The sequence below is a fragment of the Ostrea edulis genome, chromosome 9 (genome assembly GCF_947568905.1).
Source record: "Ostrea edulis chromosome 9, xbOstEdul1.1, whole genome shotgun sequence".
Classification (NCBI taxonomy): domain Eukaryota; kingdom Metazoa; phylum Mollusca; class Bivalvia; order Ostreida; family Ostreidae; genus Ostrea; species Ostrea edulis.
The window spans coordinates 69,018,138-69,036,951 of NC_079172.1; the positions used below are offsets into that span (position 1 = coordinate 69,018,138).

Sequence of the window (18,814 nt, forward strand, 5' to 3'; positions counted from 1 at the left end):
ATCTTAATAGCGGAAATTTTATATTGAATTATCCTGCGATAAGTAAAGAAATACCATGGGCCTTCGTGTATTAATTATATTTGAAAACCCACATGATAAAACTTGAAACTTTTTTGCATCCTATGATGTAGTGGAAAAGAGATAAATTACTTCGTATTTTTGGATCAGTCTAAGAATGACTAAACCCTATTACATGTACGTATGATAGATGTAAATAATCCTACATTGAATGAGTTTTCTAAAATAAGTTTTGAAACTCTCCTTCCTGTTTACATATTTCCCCAATCCTCTTCCATGGAAATGGCTATAACGCTCAATTGGAAAAACAGTAACCGGTCTTACTTTGAAGCCATGTTTTGAAAATAAGTTTGTAGTTGGGGGAAAGTTGAAAATATGGAAAAAATACAGCGGTCAGATAAACGAAAGACGGATTTTGATCAGAGAAACTCATCTGAGCTTTCAGCTGAGGTAACCTAGATATGAAAACTCGTCAATCAATACCCGTAATTCCCGTGGTGAGATCTGTCGTGGTCAAATCCACGTCGTTAGTGGTAGAAGGAACTTCCTCTGTGGAATTTGTCGAGTTCATTTCTGCCGTTAAATAATGACTTCCAAGTTCTATCAAAGAAATGTGGACAATGATATAAATATTAAAGACATCTGATTCTACATTCCTTTGGGTATATATAATACAAAAAACCATACAAGTCTCAGAGCATGGATGTTCATATTATCAATTTCTGAAAGTTTTGAAAATAAAAAAGTTTTTATAGTATTTCTTTTTAAAATGATGATTTCAAGATGCTGCAGATTTGTGGTGGTGTAAAAACGATTAAAGATCATACCTTGTTTTATATCATTAACAAAATTCAGAAACTTTCTCAACAAATATTCACAAAACAAATATCAACCCTGAGTACATGTAACATTCCTAGAAGTTACAGAAAGGATTTTTTAATTTACAATGGAAAATAATTTACATGAAAGATGAAGATAATGAACAGTGATCAATCTCACAACTCCTTCAAGGAAAACAAAATGGAGAGTAAAAACACGGACACGTGGACACACCAGAGGGGGATACGGTACCTACAAGGAGTAAGCATCCCCTATCAACCAGTCATACCCGCCGTTAGCCTTATGTCTTGATGAGGTAAATGGAGTATTCTGTAGTCAAAATCAGTGTACCAAGAACGGTCTAACAACCGGTATAAAACACGTCAGACAGCATTTGACCCCATGATAGGTTTAAATCAATATAACGACCATTGAATTTACGAAATGTTGACTGTAAACGAAACTGTTGTAATCACTGTAACATCAACGTATTTGTCAGTAGACGGTCTTGATTCAATATCTCTTAACGTTTGATTTATGAAAAGTAAAGATAACGAACAGTGATCAATCTCATAACTCCTATAAGCTATACAAAAAAAATAGTTGGGCAAACACGGACTTCTGGATATATCAAAGATGGGATCAGGTGCCTAGGAGGAGTAAGCATCCCCTGTCGATATGTCACACCCGTCGTGAGTCCTATATCCTGATAAGGTAAACGGAGTATTCCGTAGTCAAAATCGGTGTGCCAAGAACGACTTAACAATCGGTATGTAACACGTGAGACATCATTTGACCCAATGATGTAAAACTTATACGGTACCAATTTTGATGCACCAGATGCGCATTTCGACAAATAATGTCTCTTCAGTGATGCTCAAGCCGAAAGTTAGGAAATTCGAAATAACAATAAACTTGTAAGAACTAAAAGGAAAACTAGAGTGCCAAAAACTGGAGCCAAATTCGTCCAAGGATCAGAGCTATGCATGATGGAAATATAAACCTTCATTTTGAAATTAATTTCTAAATTTGATCCCAGCAATTGAATATACATCCGTATTTTCAAGCTAGTAACGAGGTACTTAGCTACTGGGCTGTAGAGACCCTCGGGGACTAACAGTTTACCAGCAGAGGTCTCGACTCAGGGGTCATAGTGTAAAACTTGTACGGTATCAATTTTAATGCACAGATGCGCATTTCGACAAATAATGTACCTTCAGTGATGCTCAAGCTGATAGGTTGTATTGACGAACTAGATCGTTATAACGACCATATAATTTGCAAAATGCTGACTTCAATCGAAACTGTTGAAACCCCTTTGCCATCAACTTGTTTGTCAGTAGCTTGCCTCGATTTCAAAAACTGACCATACGTAGAACAAGCTCTTGCATATCGAATCAGTTGAGAGATATAAACACCATATGCGGGTAATAATGGAATATTGCTACATAAATATGGGAAGTTGACGATGGAGAAGCTGAAATCATCCCGTTTGTCATACAGTTGAGTTGTCAGTTTGCCGTTAATGTCTACTTTCCATAAGATATCTAAGTATGAGGCAGAAGTGGACGACTCTGTGGTGTCCTTTATTTCGAGCTCACAGGGATATATCAAATCGACATATGAATGAAAGTTATTATTGTTAATAGATAAAACGTCATCGATATATCGAAATGTCGAATTGAAGGTCACCGCTAGGGTTTTTTTCTTCTCACATAGAAGTTTTTAAATACATTCTGTTTCATATGAATATATAGAAACAGGTCAGCTAACAAAGGAGCACAAGACGTGCCCATGGGAATTCCAACAGACTGTTGGAAGACCTGATTACCAAACACCACGAAGATATTGTCAATGAGGAACCTTATCTAAGTATAATGCAGAAGTGGACGATTCTGTGGTGTATTTTAGTTCGAGGTCACAGGGATATATCGAATCGACATATGAATGAAATATATTATTGTTAATAGACAAAACGTCGTCGATCTATCTAAATGTCGAATTGAAGGCCACAGTAAGATATTTTTTTCTTTTCAAATAGTTTTTGAATAAATTCTGCTTCATGTGAATTTAGAAACAGGTTAGCTAACGAAGGAGCGCAATTCGTGTCCATGGGAATTCCAACAGACTGTTGGAAGACCTGATCAACGAAGACCACGAAGATGTTGTCAATGAGGAACTCTAGCATATTTTTTATTTCAACTTCAGAGTGCTTGTGCGTGGAAGCAGAGTGGTGTTTAACAAAGAAATGTTTTGGATGATTTATTACTAGATATGAATATTTCCGTTTTCCATTTTTGTTGAAGAAGCAACTGTCTATGATGTCAAAAAATCTAGTATTTAATTGATCGTGAGGAATGGTCGTGTAAAGTGTTAGGTCATAGGTTTTGATGTTATTGATTTGGGAGACGTTTTGCGATTTCAAGACTATTAAAAGTTCTTTAGAATTTTAAAAAATCCACATTTGATTAACACCACTTCTTGTATATGTAGTCGCACAGTAAGTTTGAAGTTTTTCCTTCACAGCTGTTCGTGAGGAGCAAAGATAGGGGCTTGGAAGAGCACTTACTGGATCCAGCAATGCATCTTTGTAAGGGTTTTTATTGTTTAAGGATGTTCTTTGTATTTCAAGACATTGTGTATTATACTTGATATAGTTATGCAAATCACCTCTTTATTCGATAGATGACCATTGCGGGATGTCATTCTAATGGAATTTCATCATTACCGGTGAAGGGCTGGGAAAATTACGCCTTTCCTCAGCCTTTAAGCAGGACATTCCGGAATCAGATACCGGAGTTAAAAAATTAAACGAAAAAAAGTGAGACTTTTTTAATTTGGACTAAAAGTCCCTATGATGAAGTACTTGCATTTTAATGACAGCAGATATTGCATTAAAAAGTGAAGATAACGAGCGGTGAACAATATCATATTTCCTAGAAGGAATAGAAAATAGAGTGGGACAGACACGGACCCTGAATATACCAGAGGTGAGACCATGTGCTCGGGAGGAGCAAGCACCCCTGTCGACATATTGGGCAATATTAAAGGGACTGATTCACGATTTTCCACAAAATTTTCTTTTTCACATTTAATGATCAAAATCTACTGTCTAATGTGTTTAAAAGATTTCACATAAAAATTATGCATCATCACAGAAGCTCATTTTAGAGAGTTTGTTATTTGTTTTGTAAACAAAGATTGCGGTGTGTTATTGTTTACGAAATTTTCAAAAGAAATAGAAATCGTTCTAAGTTTATCATATCTTTCACATTTCAAGCATTTTTAGGGTAAAATATGTCATCTAAAAGTTAAAAGAACTAAAGCCAAAATTGCATGATTTGGCCCTGTCAATCCTTGAAAATCAATCTTTTTAATTATGAAATAAAACTTGGGCAATACGTTGATAAGACATCATACTATCGATAGCCATATCAAGTTTTGTGCAGGAAACAGCTCGAGCGTAATTATATGCATTGAAACCGGATGCGGTATGGCGAATATACCCATTTTTAACAGAATTTCTATACTTTATTTAACAAATTTTTATGGGCGCCATCCTTAAACCACGCTGAAATTTTTCATAAAGTTATATGACTACCTTAGGAATATCATGTATCAGTTGTGTGCTGGTTCACGAGTGGCGCCATGTTATATTTCATGTTTGTTTATATTATAAAACTTGTATTGTAGCTTTCCGGATTTACGTTTTAAATGGTGGAATATGTAATAAAGTTTAAAATTATGATTGAATTTTGTTATATTTGAAATGAAACAGCATTGGAATCACTATCATTATGAATTTTCGAATTTGCCTTGAGTTCCGATGAACGGAAATGGGGAATTCCCAGTGATAAAAATAGATCTCCATGTAAACAAAAGCGTTCGGATGTCAAACAGAAGGAAAACGATTATGAAGAACAAGCAGGGAAATTTTGAGACTATGTAATGGTAAGTAGATTTCTTAAAAGGAAAAACAAAAGATACTAGGCCTAACTGAATGCAATATATTTTTGAGTTACAAGTAGGCCTAAATAATTATACATGTAAGTATAACGTTATCGTTAGGCCTACTCTTGTCGTCTGCTGCGTACTCATTTTATAATGCACGCACGTACAGCCTTGCCTATACATGATTATGTATACATGTAACAATATACACAAATTGTGTATCATGATTTTTTTTTAAAGACTGTTACCTTTCTTGCTTTTGAAGAGTTACCGCTCTTAGAAACACCTATCGGTAATTACTACCATATAGGCCTATATTGATCTATATATTTAGAATTAACCATCAAAAATATAAAACATTTAAACCTACATATATTTATATACATATTGCCTATATATATTTATGTATATATGTACACATATACATGTAAATTCCGATAAGAGAAAGACATGTACCGGGGTAAGACCTATTCAACTGCCGGGTACGCATTACTTTCGATATAGTTATGTTTATAAACAGTCTATATTTCCCCCCTCATTAAAATTATTGCCACAATGCTTATTACTATGAATTGTCCTTGGTATTTACCAAATCTTAGGAAATAATTACCACCATAGATCGCAGAAGTAGACCACGATAAAAAGTTAGGTCCGCGCACATGTTTTCATTACGATATGCGACTTAGTAGGCCAATCCGCCTACCACCGTATAAATGACGTTAAATGAATGAACAGTTTGCTGCTGAGCTATTAAAATGCAAAACATTTACTTACTTTGCAATTTGATAAGTATGTCCAGTCAAACAATTAGGCATAATGCTTTACTTCTTATGCCGCAAAATGTGCACAAAACAATGCAGACGATGTCCGCTTAGATCCAAAACACGACAAAGGGAAATTACTCTTTCAGTCAACTCTTTTCATTTACACCCCCCCCTAAACTCGTTTACATTAACCTTTGAACATCTACATATCAGATGATGATGTATCAAAGGAAAACCATTGTAAAGTTCTATGTCAATGTAGTTCATGCTAGAAGGGTATATGAATTTTTACATGAATGCTCTGAATTGCACAACAAAAGTAAAGTGATATAATTATATTTAATTAATATAATACTAAATGGCATAGATACAGTTTGATATCACAGGTACATGTCAAATACATGTATTTACAACTATGTATACGAACTGTTAGTATTTCTTATATAGTCATTATTTATATCATATTGTGTAACGTGATTGTATGTCAATGTACTTGGTGAATCAATAAATAAATTGAAATTGATACCAATATGAAAATCTATCAACTTCTTAAATCGTGTAGTGTGTGTTAAAGAGAGGGGGTGGGTGGGGGACTTGTCATTTATTACATGGGGCCAATAGTCATAACATCTACCTTATAATCGTCCCACTCACTACTGTAAAAAAAATAAGGGGGGGGGGGGGTGTCATTCATTATATTGTTGCATTTTTTTTCACTACGTTGGCACGCAGCTTTATTCAAATAGAGCCGCCGTATTTTAAACTTCTTGACTTATTAACTAATTTCTTGATTTATTAACTAGGTTATTTTCGGATTTTTTTTTATTTTTACGTGTGTCAATATTCATAACTTCAAGCATGGGGGGGGGGGTTATGAAAAACATTTGCCTAGATGGTCGAGCGTTCTAGCGCGCTGGTTACATGCTGCTAGGAGATTGATTCCGCAGGTCGTGAGTTCAACCCCGGGTAGGGGCGGAAGTGGGTATCCAAAAAAGTGAAATGTCCTGTGCTTTAGATTATTTTTTTTTCACTCAGGGCAGTTATGTTTATTAAAGAATTCATCTGCTTTTTCCGTGCTTTATATATATCACTTCTTCTTTGCTATCATCTTTGGAGTGATGAATTCAGCTATTGCTGTGAAGGACGACCCCCCCCCTTCCGATTCAGGACTTTGGAGTTCGGGGGGGGGGGGGGGTGAAGGGGAGATGACCATTTATGTGTTGTGATTTGAGATGTCTTCCATATACTTTTTAATTTTATTTTTGACTGCTTTTCAAGAATTTTAGACAATTCTATGAAGTCGTGCAACTTCTCCAGCTGCCCCCCTCCCCAATAAAACAAAAAAGAAAACCGATGCTACAAGTCTGTATTAAGACTTACTTTGAAATGTTTATACTTCAAAAGTATGCACTTCAAGTAGTATTATATGGACAAAAAGAAATTATCTTTAAAAAGGTAAATCATGACATTATATTCAAACTAAAATGTTTATGCATGAAATGCTTCACATGGATGATAAAGAAATGTTTTAATTCCAGATAATGCAACCATGCCTGGAGAAAAAACTGAGTACTTTAACTGTGTGCTGTGTTCAAAAAGGACTAAACCAAAGGAGAGAAGGCGAGTTGACAAAAACATTAGGAAATACTTAAGGAAAAGATTTTTATTGGAGAGTAAAGGAAATTCAGTCATCTGCGGTAAATGTAGAAATATCTACTACAGAGATGTGTCAAACCATGCATCGTCTGCAACACCCACATGTTGTTCAACTATCCAGAAGGAATCGCTAGCGCCTTCGTCCACTACTGACAACAGTAAACATCTATCAAGTCCTCCATCAGTGACATTGGATCTGAAATCTACAGCAAAGACCCATGCATATTGTATTCTTTGCAAAAAACCAGGACCTAAATTAGTAGTGGTGTCTCCAGAATGTCGCACAGCTGTCTTCGTGGAGCACAACATACTTATTCCATCTGGAAATAGATGCTGTCCAGTCCATCTGAAAGATGGTCGTTTCACAAATGATGCCAGTCATCAGTTACCAACTACAGAACAGGCATTTATCAACAGAACTACCATTTTAAGTCTGCTGCAACAGATGCGTTTTTTATGCCATCGAAATGAAAAATCCCACCTGGACTTTGATGATTTACAGACACTGACAGATGCTGACTATATGGCTCTACTAGGACTCAATAAGGATAATTTTCAAACTGTATGTGATTCTTTGAAACATCAAGTGAAACAAACTCCATCCAGAAGTCTTAGAAAATCCGTAGCCATATTCCTGTGCAAATTAAAGACTGGACTATCTAATCAGATTTTATCCATATTATTTCGTACTTCAAAGTCCAGCTTAAGAAAAGCAGCTGCTTCTGTAAGAAAAGCAATGTTGACCAGTTTTGTTCCACAGAGTCTTGGGTTTGCGCACATAACAAGAGAGGAAGTCATTAATGGTCACACTCGTCAGCTAGCTCAAACTCTGTTCGGGAACATAGAGAAAAACCAGGCTATATTGGTGCTCGATGGCACATATATCTACACAGCCAAGAGCAACAATTTTCATTACCAAAGGCGCTCTTACAGCATGCATAAGAGAAGACCACTAGTCAAACCAATGGTGATTGTGACAACCACTGGATACTTTGTATCTATATTGGGCCCATACCTAGCTGACAGTAAAAATAATGATGCTTCAATTCTCCATCACATCATTAAAACAAATGCAGTGAATATCCGCAGCTGGGTCAGCGAAGACGATATTTTCATCGTGGACCGAGGGTTCAGGGACGCTTTGCCTCTGCTTGCAGATCTTGGAATCCAGGCAGAAATGCCCTGTTTTTTTGGAAAAGGGGCAACGACAGATGAGCACTGGCGATGCCAATATCAGCAGACTTGTTACAAAGGTAGGCAATTTAAATCTCATAATCAATAAGCCTGTTTACAATTTCTTAAAAAATGACAACGTGAACTAATAATTTCATCCATTTTGATATTGATAGGTCCGATGGGTGGTGGAATCTTCAAATGCGAGAATCAAGCGTTGGAGATACCTGGATAAGACTCTGCCAACAAATCAGATCCCATTTATCGGAGATTACGTGAAAATTGTATGTGCGCTGTCTAACAGATTTTCACCGCCCCTGAACAAAAGCACCGAGGAAGATGAGGCCGAGGCAGTAAAAATGCTATATTTGTCTAAACAGGTATTTTCAATCACACATAGATTAATAGATTGTTAAACTTCAAACAAACTGGACAACTGCAAAACAGACACTCATATCTACATAATAAATGAAGATATACTAGTACTATTAAAACTAATTCGTAGACAATTGTTTATAATTGCATTGTTATCATTTTGAACAGGTTAATAATCTCAAGCAAACGGTTGAAGAAAATTGTCTGAACCGAAGATCTATTCAGTGGCAGGCGGTTCATGAGTGTGATATTCAGAACTTCCCTACGCTTGATGAGGAACAGTTGCGGAATTTGACGTGTGGGACCTATCAGCTAAAGCTTTCTCGCAGTTACATTCAAGAACATATTGAGGGGGAATGCGATATATTTTTTCATAAGGATAATGAAAGACTGCTAAAAGTGAAAATTCAGAGTCGTCACACATCATCAAAACAATACTTCGTCTGGATTGAATATTCGGAATGTACTGTCAATGCATGGTACTGTACATGTAGAGCTGGTGCAAGAGTTGTAGGCATGTGTTCACATATAGCGGCCATTATTTGGTACCTAGCAAAAGGAAGGCATGAGGGAAAGAGATACGGTGTTCGTGATTGGGGCGAGCATGTCCTGGATGCAGCAGATATCCCTCCTACCATTGATGACTCCGACAGTGATGTCAGTAGCTGCGAAAGTGTTCCGGAAGAATAAACAGTTATGTTTGTGTAGTTACTGTTGAATACAACCCTAAATATTTTATGTTTTAAATCTTGTTTATTCCTTTTTAATAATTATTTCTGTATCCAATGACAAAATTAGTCAATATTTCTTCTCAGGTAAAGAAACAACATTTCGGCAAGCATTCTTACATTTCAATAAAAATCGGAACCATTGTTATTGAAATCCGACTGTATCATCATTGTCTTTTACTATCTTGTTGTACAGTACCTTAATTTTTATGGTTTCAATTCTTTGTATACGTGTGTACATGATATTAAGATTTGTTGTAATATATCCTTCTTTAAACTATATATATACATACATCAGTAATATGATTTTGTCAATATTCAATGTTTAATTATCCAAGTTGTGAATTCATTTCTCGGAGAGATATTTCAATTTTTAAAAAACGCTATCAATAGGCATAAGACTTGTGAGTTTCACAATGCTTTGGACATTTTTCTACGATGTTCCATTTTATTATAATAATTTTGTATTGTACATGTATATGGGAAGAGGATATTCAATGAAGAATTTATAAAAAAGGATACTACAGTTTTTTTCTGATACGCCGTTTTTGTGAATCTTAACAGTTAACTATCTTAGCAATACAACGACGTAAAAATGACGTTAAAACGTCAATGCCTTTAATTCATTGCTGCACTTTGAAGTCCGTAAAAAGAAAGTGTGTGGACGAAATGACAAAAAGTAAATTGTTTTAGGAAGCAGATGTCATAGCCTTTTTACCCTCACAAAATTATAAAATTTGGAGTCAGGGCCATTTTTCATAATTTTTGGCTTTAGTCCTTTGTGACTATGCAAAATGAAGATGCTTTATATTACAAAATCAATGTTTCACTTGTTTGTTTGTATACATAAAAAGACTCGAGTCTTTGTTTGCTTAGCACGTATCTAAGGTTAAAATGTTGATTTTATTCCTGCATTCAGAAGGTCAAAATTTTGGCCGTCAACATTAAATGAGTTATATTTTTAATGTTTAACATTGAAAATGAAAAATATTTTCATCAAAAATCGTGAACCAGTCCCTTTAATGCAAATAAAGCTCCACAACGGGCCTTCGTATTTAAAACATGATATTCCACGTAATAAAGTATGACACGTTTCGCATCATGCACATCTATGTACATGTAGTATAACGATATAGAATCATATTTAAGAAATACGATATTCAAATTTATGTGATAAATATCAGTACTAAGTTGAAAGATACACATCTAGGTACGAATTATCATTGAATTATCAATATTTAATGAGAGAAGAACGAGATGCATGTTAAATTCAATGTGTGTCAATGCTTGAAATCTAATCAATATTGAAGGGTTTTAAACAGTAATATATGGTAATTTAAAATCTTCAGAGAGATTTATTAGTCCTTTGTAAGTGAATTAAATATGAAATAATGACATCTCTTTCAAACTTCAATATATTATTTGTTTGTCCGTCTAGCAAAAATCGCAATGTTGATAAATAAGAAAATTTGAGAGTAAAAGGATGACTTATTTTCTTTTCAAAGTGTTTCATTGTACCTATTTACTACAATTTTCTATTTGATCTTCAGCTTTATAGGCTTGATTCAGATATCCAAATTATAAAACTTTTAAACCACCAGCTTTTCAAACTTAATATTAGATATTCAAATATCAAACTATATAAATTTTAAGCGCTTAGATTTAATGTTAGATATCCAAAATATCGAACGTCCAGATTCAATTTCGATTGATAATCAAGTATTGATAAAACATTTACCCTGGAAATCAGTGTCTCGAGCACGTTTATCGACAACATAGCAATAAATCGCCCACGTCATGAATTGACCTGTCATATATCTCTTTTCAGTATGCAGTGTATATTAGAATCTACTGTGTAGCAGTGTAAATGAAATTTTGAATTACATACTAGATTTCATGGCGAATATTCTCAAATGGCTGTCATTAGGTACCGATATCTTTATAATGTGTTTTAAATAATTAGATTATCCATGCCATCCCCACTTATTAATCCTTCCATGTGAACGCGTTCAGCTTAATCCTCTTGGAATAAATTTCGACGCATTACGCGCTAAATTGGTACAGTTTCATATGGAAACACATATATTGCATCAGGGTGTTGTACAATATTAATGAAATGTAAGTGCTTTGTATGCTTGATTTACCCTAAGCTGAGTGAATTAAGATGGATGACATTCTCACAAAGCATTTGTTCACCAGATACATAAAATACAATGAAATGAAATGAACCAATCATATCTAAAACAAAATATGCGGAATATAGATTTTCAGTATCCGCGAAAGTGAAAATTTCCAGTTTTCAAAGTTTTCACACACAATAAACAATTCCTTTCTCGTATTTGTCTAATTCCGATTTTTGCTATGTTATCGTTTTAACAATGACGCGTTTGTAGGATTTTGAGAGTTTGAATACTCTTGAATTTAGATAGGGAATTCATGGATAACATGGAGAAAACTTATTTACAATTGGTGAGAGAGAGAGAGAGAGAGAGAGAGAGAGAGAGAGAGAGAGAGAGAGATTGATTGTATATTGTTTAACGTCCCTCCAAATAATATTTCACTCATATGGAGACGTCACCATTGCCAGTGAGGGGTTGGGAAATTTAGGCCTATGCTCGACGTTTACGACCTTTCAGCATGGAGTGATCTTTATCGTGCCAAACCTGCTGTGACACGGGGCCTCTGTTTTTGCGGTCTCATCCGAAGGACCGACCCATTATAGTCGCCTCTTACGACAAGCAAGAAGTACTGAGAACCTGTTCTAACCCGGATCCCCACGAGAGAGAAAGAGAGAAACCACAACATAGTTACATAATATTATTGATAATATCTCTGTCCAGGTGACCGTGTTTGCCCTTCTCTTAATTCTGTATTCTCTATAATGTTTGTAAGATCGATCACTGTTCATTATCTTTATTTATTCATACAAGGAATAGTTATAATCTAATATTTGAATTACGATTTCTTATCGATAATAGACGCTAATTATACATATATATGAACGTTAGAAGTATGAAATGATATTCATCTTCAGTACAATTAATTGTACAAAATTTACACAGCCTACAATGCACTTGTCCATTCACAATGTCCACGCTCAATAGAGAGGATTTGGGCCCGTTTCAAACAATCAATGTTTTATTCAAACATTCTATTGAATGGCGGAAAAAATATTTCCTGGCGAAGCAGCAAACTAATAATTGTTGCAGATGTTTAAAAACATGTCGTAGGTATATGCAAACATCCTATAAGTTACACATGTATACAAGATAGAGAGTTGGGCAAAAACCGATTATCAAACTCAAATCTGCGTAGATGATAAAACTCCAAAACTCATATCTATCTATGTATATATCACTCCTTTCTTCAAAACATATTATCTGAACAAATAACTAACAATAAAAAAATGTGGTTATTGGTAAAACAATTTTTTTTCAATAACATTGAATACTATCATTTTGCTGGGTTTTCATTATACTTGTTCTTTACAACAGCTACCGATGACAGAAAAGGTGAAGATAACGAACAGTGATCAATCTCATAACCCCTATAAAGAATATAAAATTAAGTGTTAGGCAAACACGGACCCTGTTTATTGTTTACCGTATTTCATGCCAATTGGTTGACCGTTCCATACATACTGATTTTACTACGGATCACTCCAACTAGCTGTTCAATATATAGGTCTCACGGCGGTGACATTTCGGAAGAAGATGCTTATTCCTCTAAAGTTCCTGGTCCCACCTCTGGTGTGTAGAGGGGTTCGTGTTTACCCTGCCTGCTCTTGATTTAGTATTCTTTATAAGAGTTAAGAGATTGATCACATGCTCATTATCTTCACTTGTTTTGGACACCAATTCTACGGAATTGAACTTAGTTACTTCCTAAGTCCTCGGGAACAGTGCGCATGGATATATTACATGGGGCATTTGAGTGAGCCGCGTCACACTTGCACCTTTCTTTGGTACATAACAATGAGAATATCTTCATTCTCTTAAACTCATTTACAGTGTAGAGAAATAAACAAAGTGAACGTAAAATAGATATACATGCAAGTCGTGGGTAATGGTACATTTTGAAAAAAAAGGTAGAAAAAACAAAAACAACTAGAATACAATGTTGTTAGTGGGTGGATTGATTAACCTGGAGAACATACTCTCTCAGAAATGATTTTGATAAATTTACTTAAATTGATTAATTTACATACAGACATAATAGAAAACGCGCTTTAACATATAATCCTATATTCAAAACTCATTTCCAATACGGAAAGATTTGTTTCATTTAAAGTAAATGGCACCATATGAAACAAATAGATGGAATTTTTTTTTCAATTCGTTGTGTATTTATAAATAAGATAAAGTTCAGCTTTAATTTTCATGAGGATTATGAAACGGCCATCATTATTCGAACTTGTATGTTAGGCACTATATGGACGAGGTCATCGCTAATTGGAGTGGTGAAGGTCATGTCATACTACATAACACTGGGCATATATTATTGAACCAATGTTAACTACGCAAAGGATCTCCCGACTCTAGCTGTGACATAACCCCCCTCCCCCCGATGATTTAGTAAAACATCAAATTTCAAAATATGCAATGTACAATGCCCCAATATGTTCATTAATGTCTTATCACAGATTAGTTGCACTTAATGTTTCTGAAAAGTTTGTTAACATTAAGAGTCATGCCGTCTTTTGAAACCAGTTTTGTCTGTTCTGGTTAAATGTATATTGATATCCATCGTATGACCGGTTTTTAAAGCCATTGTTTATATTGAACACAAGGTTGTCCAGATTTCTCTCGTTTTTTGTAATAAAGAAAATCATATCCAAAAGGCACGACTGGACAAACTTGTGCTGGTGATCTAATTCATATAGATAAACATCATTAAAATCTGCAAAATCTACTGAGTATACGTTTCCTGTCTATCCCAATAACCTGTATTGACCTCCAGTAGTACGTCTATAGTTTTCTAGCTAAGGGTGACCATTTAAAACTATTCCAATATCTTAGGGGGAACACTTACTGGAGATACATCAATGTTTGATATTTGCAACAAACGTTAATAGATAAATCAGTGTTTCTTTGAAAAGAGGGATGTTAAAAAGGGACCACAAGCTACAGCTAAAGTGGGGAGATCCTTTAGTGAAAACAAATTAATTTAAATTAGGAAAAACAGTGGAATTACTTTGATGTATAATTAACTTGTTTTCGTTAGTGTCCCTCCCGTGAGGACATTTTGTATTTGGATTATAATACTTTATTATGCTTAGATGGCAATGGTAACGATGTTTTAAATTTTAATACATTCCCATGTGTATATCTAAGATGACATCTACACACAAATAATAGCGTTAATATCAAGATAGATGTTCTGCTGCAAAATTCATTTTGAAAACTTACATGTACAGTGGATATTCCAATTTGTCCCCTAAAGACAGAAAATTCAAAAAGGAAGTACAATATTTTTGCTATCTGTGAATTACGGATGTGTTATTTAGGAGATGCAGAAATGTTTTGAAGAACATAAACTTAAGAAATAATATCTATCACATCATATTGTTCAAATCTAAGTAAAGGGGTATAACTTTGCTTAAAGCTTGCACTAATTATATTTCCATAAAAATACATGCAAAGACATCATGAGATTTTAAGCGAATTTCGAGTCGTTGATTTTTCGCATTACAGTTGGTAAAACACAAAAGACATCGATATAATACACATTTAATAGATACAGCTGTGTGTAACGCTAAATGACGTATTGCTCAAAATCATCATATACCATGTAATCGCCTACATTCTCTAGAAACATACAATCACATTGGTCAATGCATACATATTTGTAGAGGAAATATATTTTCTTAAAACTGCTTTCCCTGTATTCCTGCATTCGGTATAGTAAAACATTGTAAGAAATCAATTTGAATTTAAATTCATAAGAAATCTGGGTTTTCATTTTTAAAGTAAAGCTTCCTGTTTTTCATCGTTATCTTCACGGCGTCTTACACCATCATCCTTGAATGAATGAATGTTTATTTATTAAAGTATTCAAGGTCATTGGCCCAAGGTCAACTACATTTTAAGTCACATGTATTTACATAGTCGGGTTCAAGCATAAAACCAAATATAACATTTTTATCCTTGCAAAATGTTTGCATTATACAAGTAATGTATATATTAATATTCTTGAGACTTCATGAAATGTCTCTTACCATCATCCTTCACAAAGGTGACCGCCCAGTATTTCAACGGTCCGGTCCGACGGGTCGGTATTCCGACTGCCCGATAGTCCGACCGGCCGGTATGTCAACAAGTAAGATGGAATGGATATATTAATGAATTCTATAATTTAATCATTAAATCATATAATAAAATAAATGTTGCTGGGGTTTTTTTCTCAGTCAATACGATGATTTAGTCATCTTCGAAGTACAGCATTCACCTCGTCCTTTCGGCTCGGTGAATATTGTACTTCTCAGGCGGCTTAATTACTGTATTGACCTCAAAACAGCAATATTTGTATAATGTTACATTTTTGAACAATTTGTTAGTCACTGGTATATGTTAATCATATTGCAAAAAATTACATAATAAGGGAAAATTTGGTTGTAATTCTCATTTTCACTAAGAAATCAGAGAAATGGAAAGTTGTTTTAAGGATGGAGACTTGTCAGCGTTTTTTAACGTAAGTGGGTCTCCATAGTTTGAGTGACGTAAAATTTCTGTTGTTAGTTTTTGGAGAATAAACAATTAATAAATGATTTTATTGAAATAGAAATAGCAATTTTGTATTATTTCCTAGCAGAATTCATTGAATTTTCAATGCTTCGATAAACGCACGAAAAAACTTACGACAACCATCTTAGCTCTTGCGAACGTAAACAACATGGAAAAATCAAGGTGGCAAGGGCAGTTCGTGAAGTCTGTTACCGCAAATAGATAGAACATTTGTCGCCAAAGTCCAGTGAAAAGGATGGGAGAAAAGCATTGTTCTTTTACAGCATGATTATGCAATTTCCTGAGTTTTCCTCCGATTAAGACAACAACAGCATCGTTCTACACCTGGCACTGACAGACGACGCGACATGTCAAATGACAATAATACTGTCGCACACGAAGAAAATGTAAGTGAAATGTACACCATCTGTTCTTTTGGGAATAGTAAATCTTTAATTATTATCTTCCGTAAGGCCAATACAACTCCTGTATATACTCTATAAAATCGTAGGTCTGCAAAATATTTGTGTACACATGTATAACCTACATGTACGTAGCTTATACGTCAGGACTCTTTCCTAGTCAGTGCAGTGTAAACACACGCACATTCACATGAATTTTTAATACTCAGGTACACTGACGTAATTATGTACCAACCAAATTAAACATCGTCAATGAAACAATGATAATTATGTGCATTAAAGATGCACATTTTCTCAAAACCCCATTCCAGTGCTCATGTGCTTGTAATTAAAGAGAAAAAGTATGGTGTCCCAATCTGGTCTAAAATTAGTAAATCATCTGATGTGGATTTTTTAAGAATTAGCTCTTATTAAAAGTAATAGGGTTGATCATTATCAACAAAAGCACTATATTAAATGTGTTTATAATTAAAGAGAAAAAGTATGGTGTCCCAGTCAGGTCTAAAATTAGTAAATTATAATGTATGATGTGGATTTCAAAAAAATTAAATCTTAATTGCTCTTATTGAATGGAATGGGTTTGATCATGAACAAATTACAGAAGTCTTTTTTATTTTTATTTTTTTAAGTAAGTGATTGTTTTGAGAATCAATTATTTTTAACTATTATAAATATTTTTGAGATGTGAAAATGCATTCATCAAATGAAGGGATAGAATGCTTTTCATTTGATGTTGAAATAACAATTCTTTCTATGGTGAACTGATCAGATGTGTCCAATATCACTTAGATGCCCACTGTTTTGGATGGGCTAAATTGCTGTAGAAAGGACGATAGGAATTTAGATGTTCATAAGTATTCAATGTTTTATTAAATTGAAATTGCAAAAAAAAAAAAAATGAAAACATTCTATGCATGTTTAAATTATTGAACGAATTTTTCACAAGGTATATGAAAACCCTAGGGTAAATTCACAGTGGAGAACTGGCAGAAGATTTAATTTCCAAATTAAAAAAAAATTGATACATTTCTTTTATTAAAAATGTAGACTTCTCATCACAACATTTCATTAAATCTAGATAATGACGACTATCAAAATTTAGGAAGCAATCAACAGTACTGATGGAGATGAAAGAAGGATAAAATTTCAAGTCTGAGATTGCATTTGATGAGATTGATATGATAATGGTACATGCACCAGAGCAAACTGTCAAACAACACTCCAGCCAACAACATTTCCCTCTTGTATTCTTTGACTTGGAATCAAAAGGACTAGGTTTGTTACTTTTTACTACCTGCCCAATATTCAAATTGATTGTTCAGTTGAGAAAAGAAGTTCTTAAATGAATACATGTATTATATTTTGGTGTTAATTCATTTTCCAGCTAGAGATTCTCATATTACACAGCTGCCATGTGTGGTGAAGAAAAGTTTCCCACCTATACCTTTCTAAAAATACCTATAACAGCAAAATACTCAGAAATAACAGAAATCGAAAATGTTAATGGAAATGTGTTTAGCAAAAATTAAAAATGTAGAAGTCAATCCTTGGAAAATGGATGCTCCTCTTGATTTTGTTTAAAAATTTCAAACTAGAGTAATTCTGCATTTACAATAGCAATGTATGAATGTTAACAAATATGAATGTTTATTGTATACTATACTCAATTTAACATGTTCTGTTTATGAGAGAGAGAGAGAGAGAGAGAGAGAGAGAGAGAGAGAGAGAGAGAGAGAGAGAGAGATTATTGCAAGAATTGGAAAGTAACTGCAAAAATTATGTGCAAACTCCACCAGTAATGATGTACACGGTGGTGATATTGTTCTCTGAATTTTGATATAAATTAATGTACATGTACCAAATGAAATTATCCTATTAAATTTCCATTTTCATTTCAAATGAAAATGAGTCAATTTCAACACAATGTGTTTTTATTCATTAAAATGCATCAAACTAAGTTATAATTAAAAATAGATTTAAAAAGAACTGTATTTTAGTTTTAAGAACTAATGATGGAGAAAATTCGGATTAAACTGCTTGAAAATTCTAGTCCACGAAAGCAGCTAGCTTGTGATTGTTGCTTAGAAAAAAAAATCATATTTTTCAAAGCATCATAGCAAATTATGACTGATAATTTGCTTGCAACACTAATAAATTTTGATATTGTAAATGTAGTCGCTTTAAAT

The 18,814-nt window shown here is 34.1% G+C and overlaps 1 protein-coding gene and 1 long non-coding RNA gene across 2 annotated transcripts; both read left to right on the top strand.

Annotated features, from left to right (window-relative positions):
- The first annotated feature begins 7,101 nt into the window (after positions 1 to 7,101).
- Positions 7,102 to 9,446, top strand: LOC125671001 (uncharacterized). Its single transcript, XM_056150842.1, has 3 exons — positions 7,102 to 8,409; positions 8,558 to 8,761; positions 8,925 to 9,446. Exons 1-3 carry the CDS (start codon positions 7,102 to 7,104, stop codon positions 9,444 to 9,446), a joined length of 2,034 nt encoding a protein of 677 aa, XP_056006817.1.
- Positions 9,447 to 16,146: 6,700 nt separating this feature from the next.
- On the top strand, positions 16,147 to 18,547 carry LOC130050403 (uncharacterized). The gene is made up of 3 exons (XR_008798840.1): positions 16,147 to 16,613; positions 17,707 to 17,903; positions 18,013 to 18,547. It is a non-coding gene; the product is annotated as an uncharacterized LOC130050403 (long non-coding RNA).
- The last annotated feature ends 267 nt before the right edge of the window (positions 18,548 to 18,814 follow it).

Coding starts and splice junctions, on each gene's coding strand:
- LOC125671001 (XM_056150842.1), top strand. CDS start 7,102: ATGCCTGGAGAAAAAACTGAGTACTTTAACTGTGTGCTGTGTTCAAAA. Junction 8,410..8,557: donor CCTGTTTTTTTGGAAAAGGG/GCAACGACAGAT, acceptor TGATATTGATAG/GTCCGATGGGTGGTGGAATC. Junction 8,762..8,924: donor TGCTATATTTGTCTAAACAG/GTATTTTCAATC, acceptor CATTTTGAACAG/GTTAATAATCTCAAGCAAAC.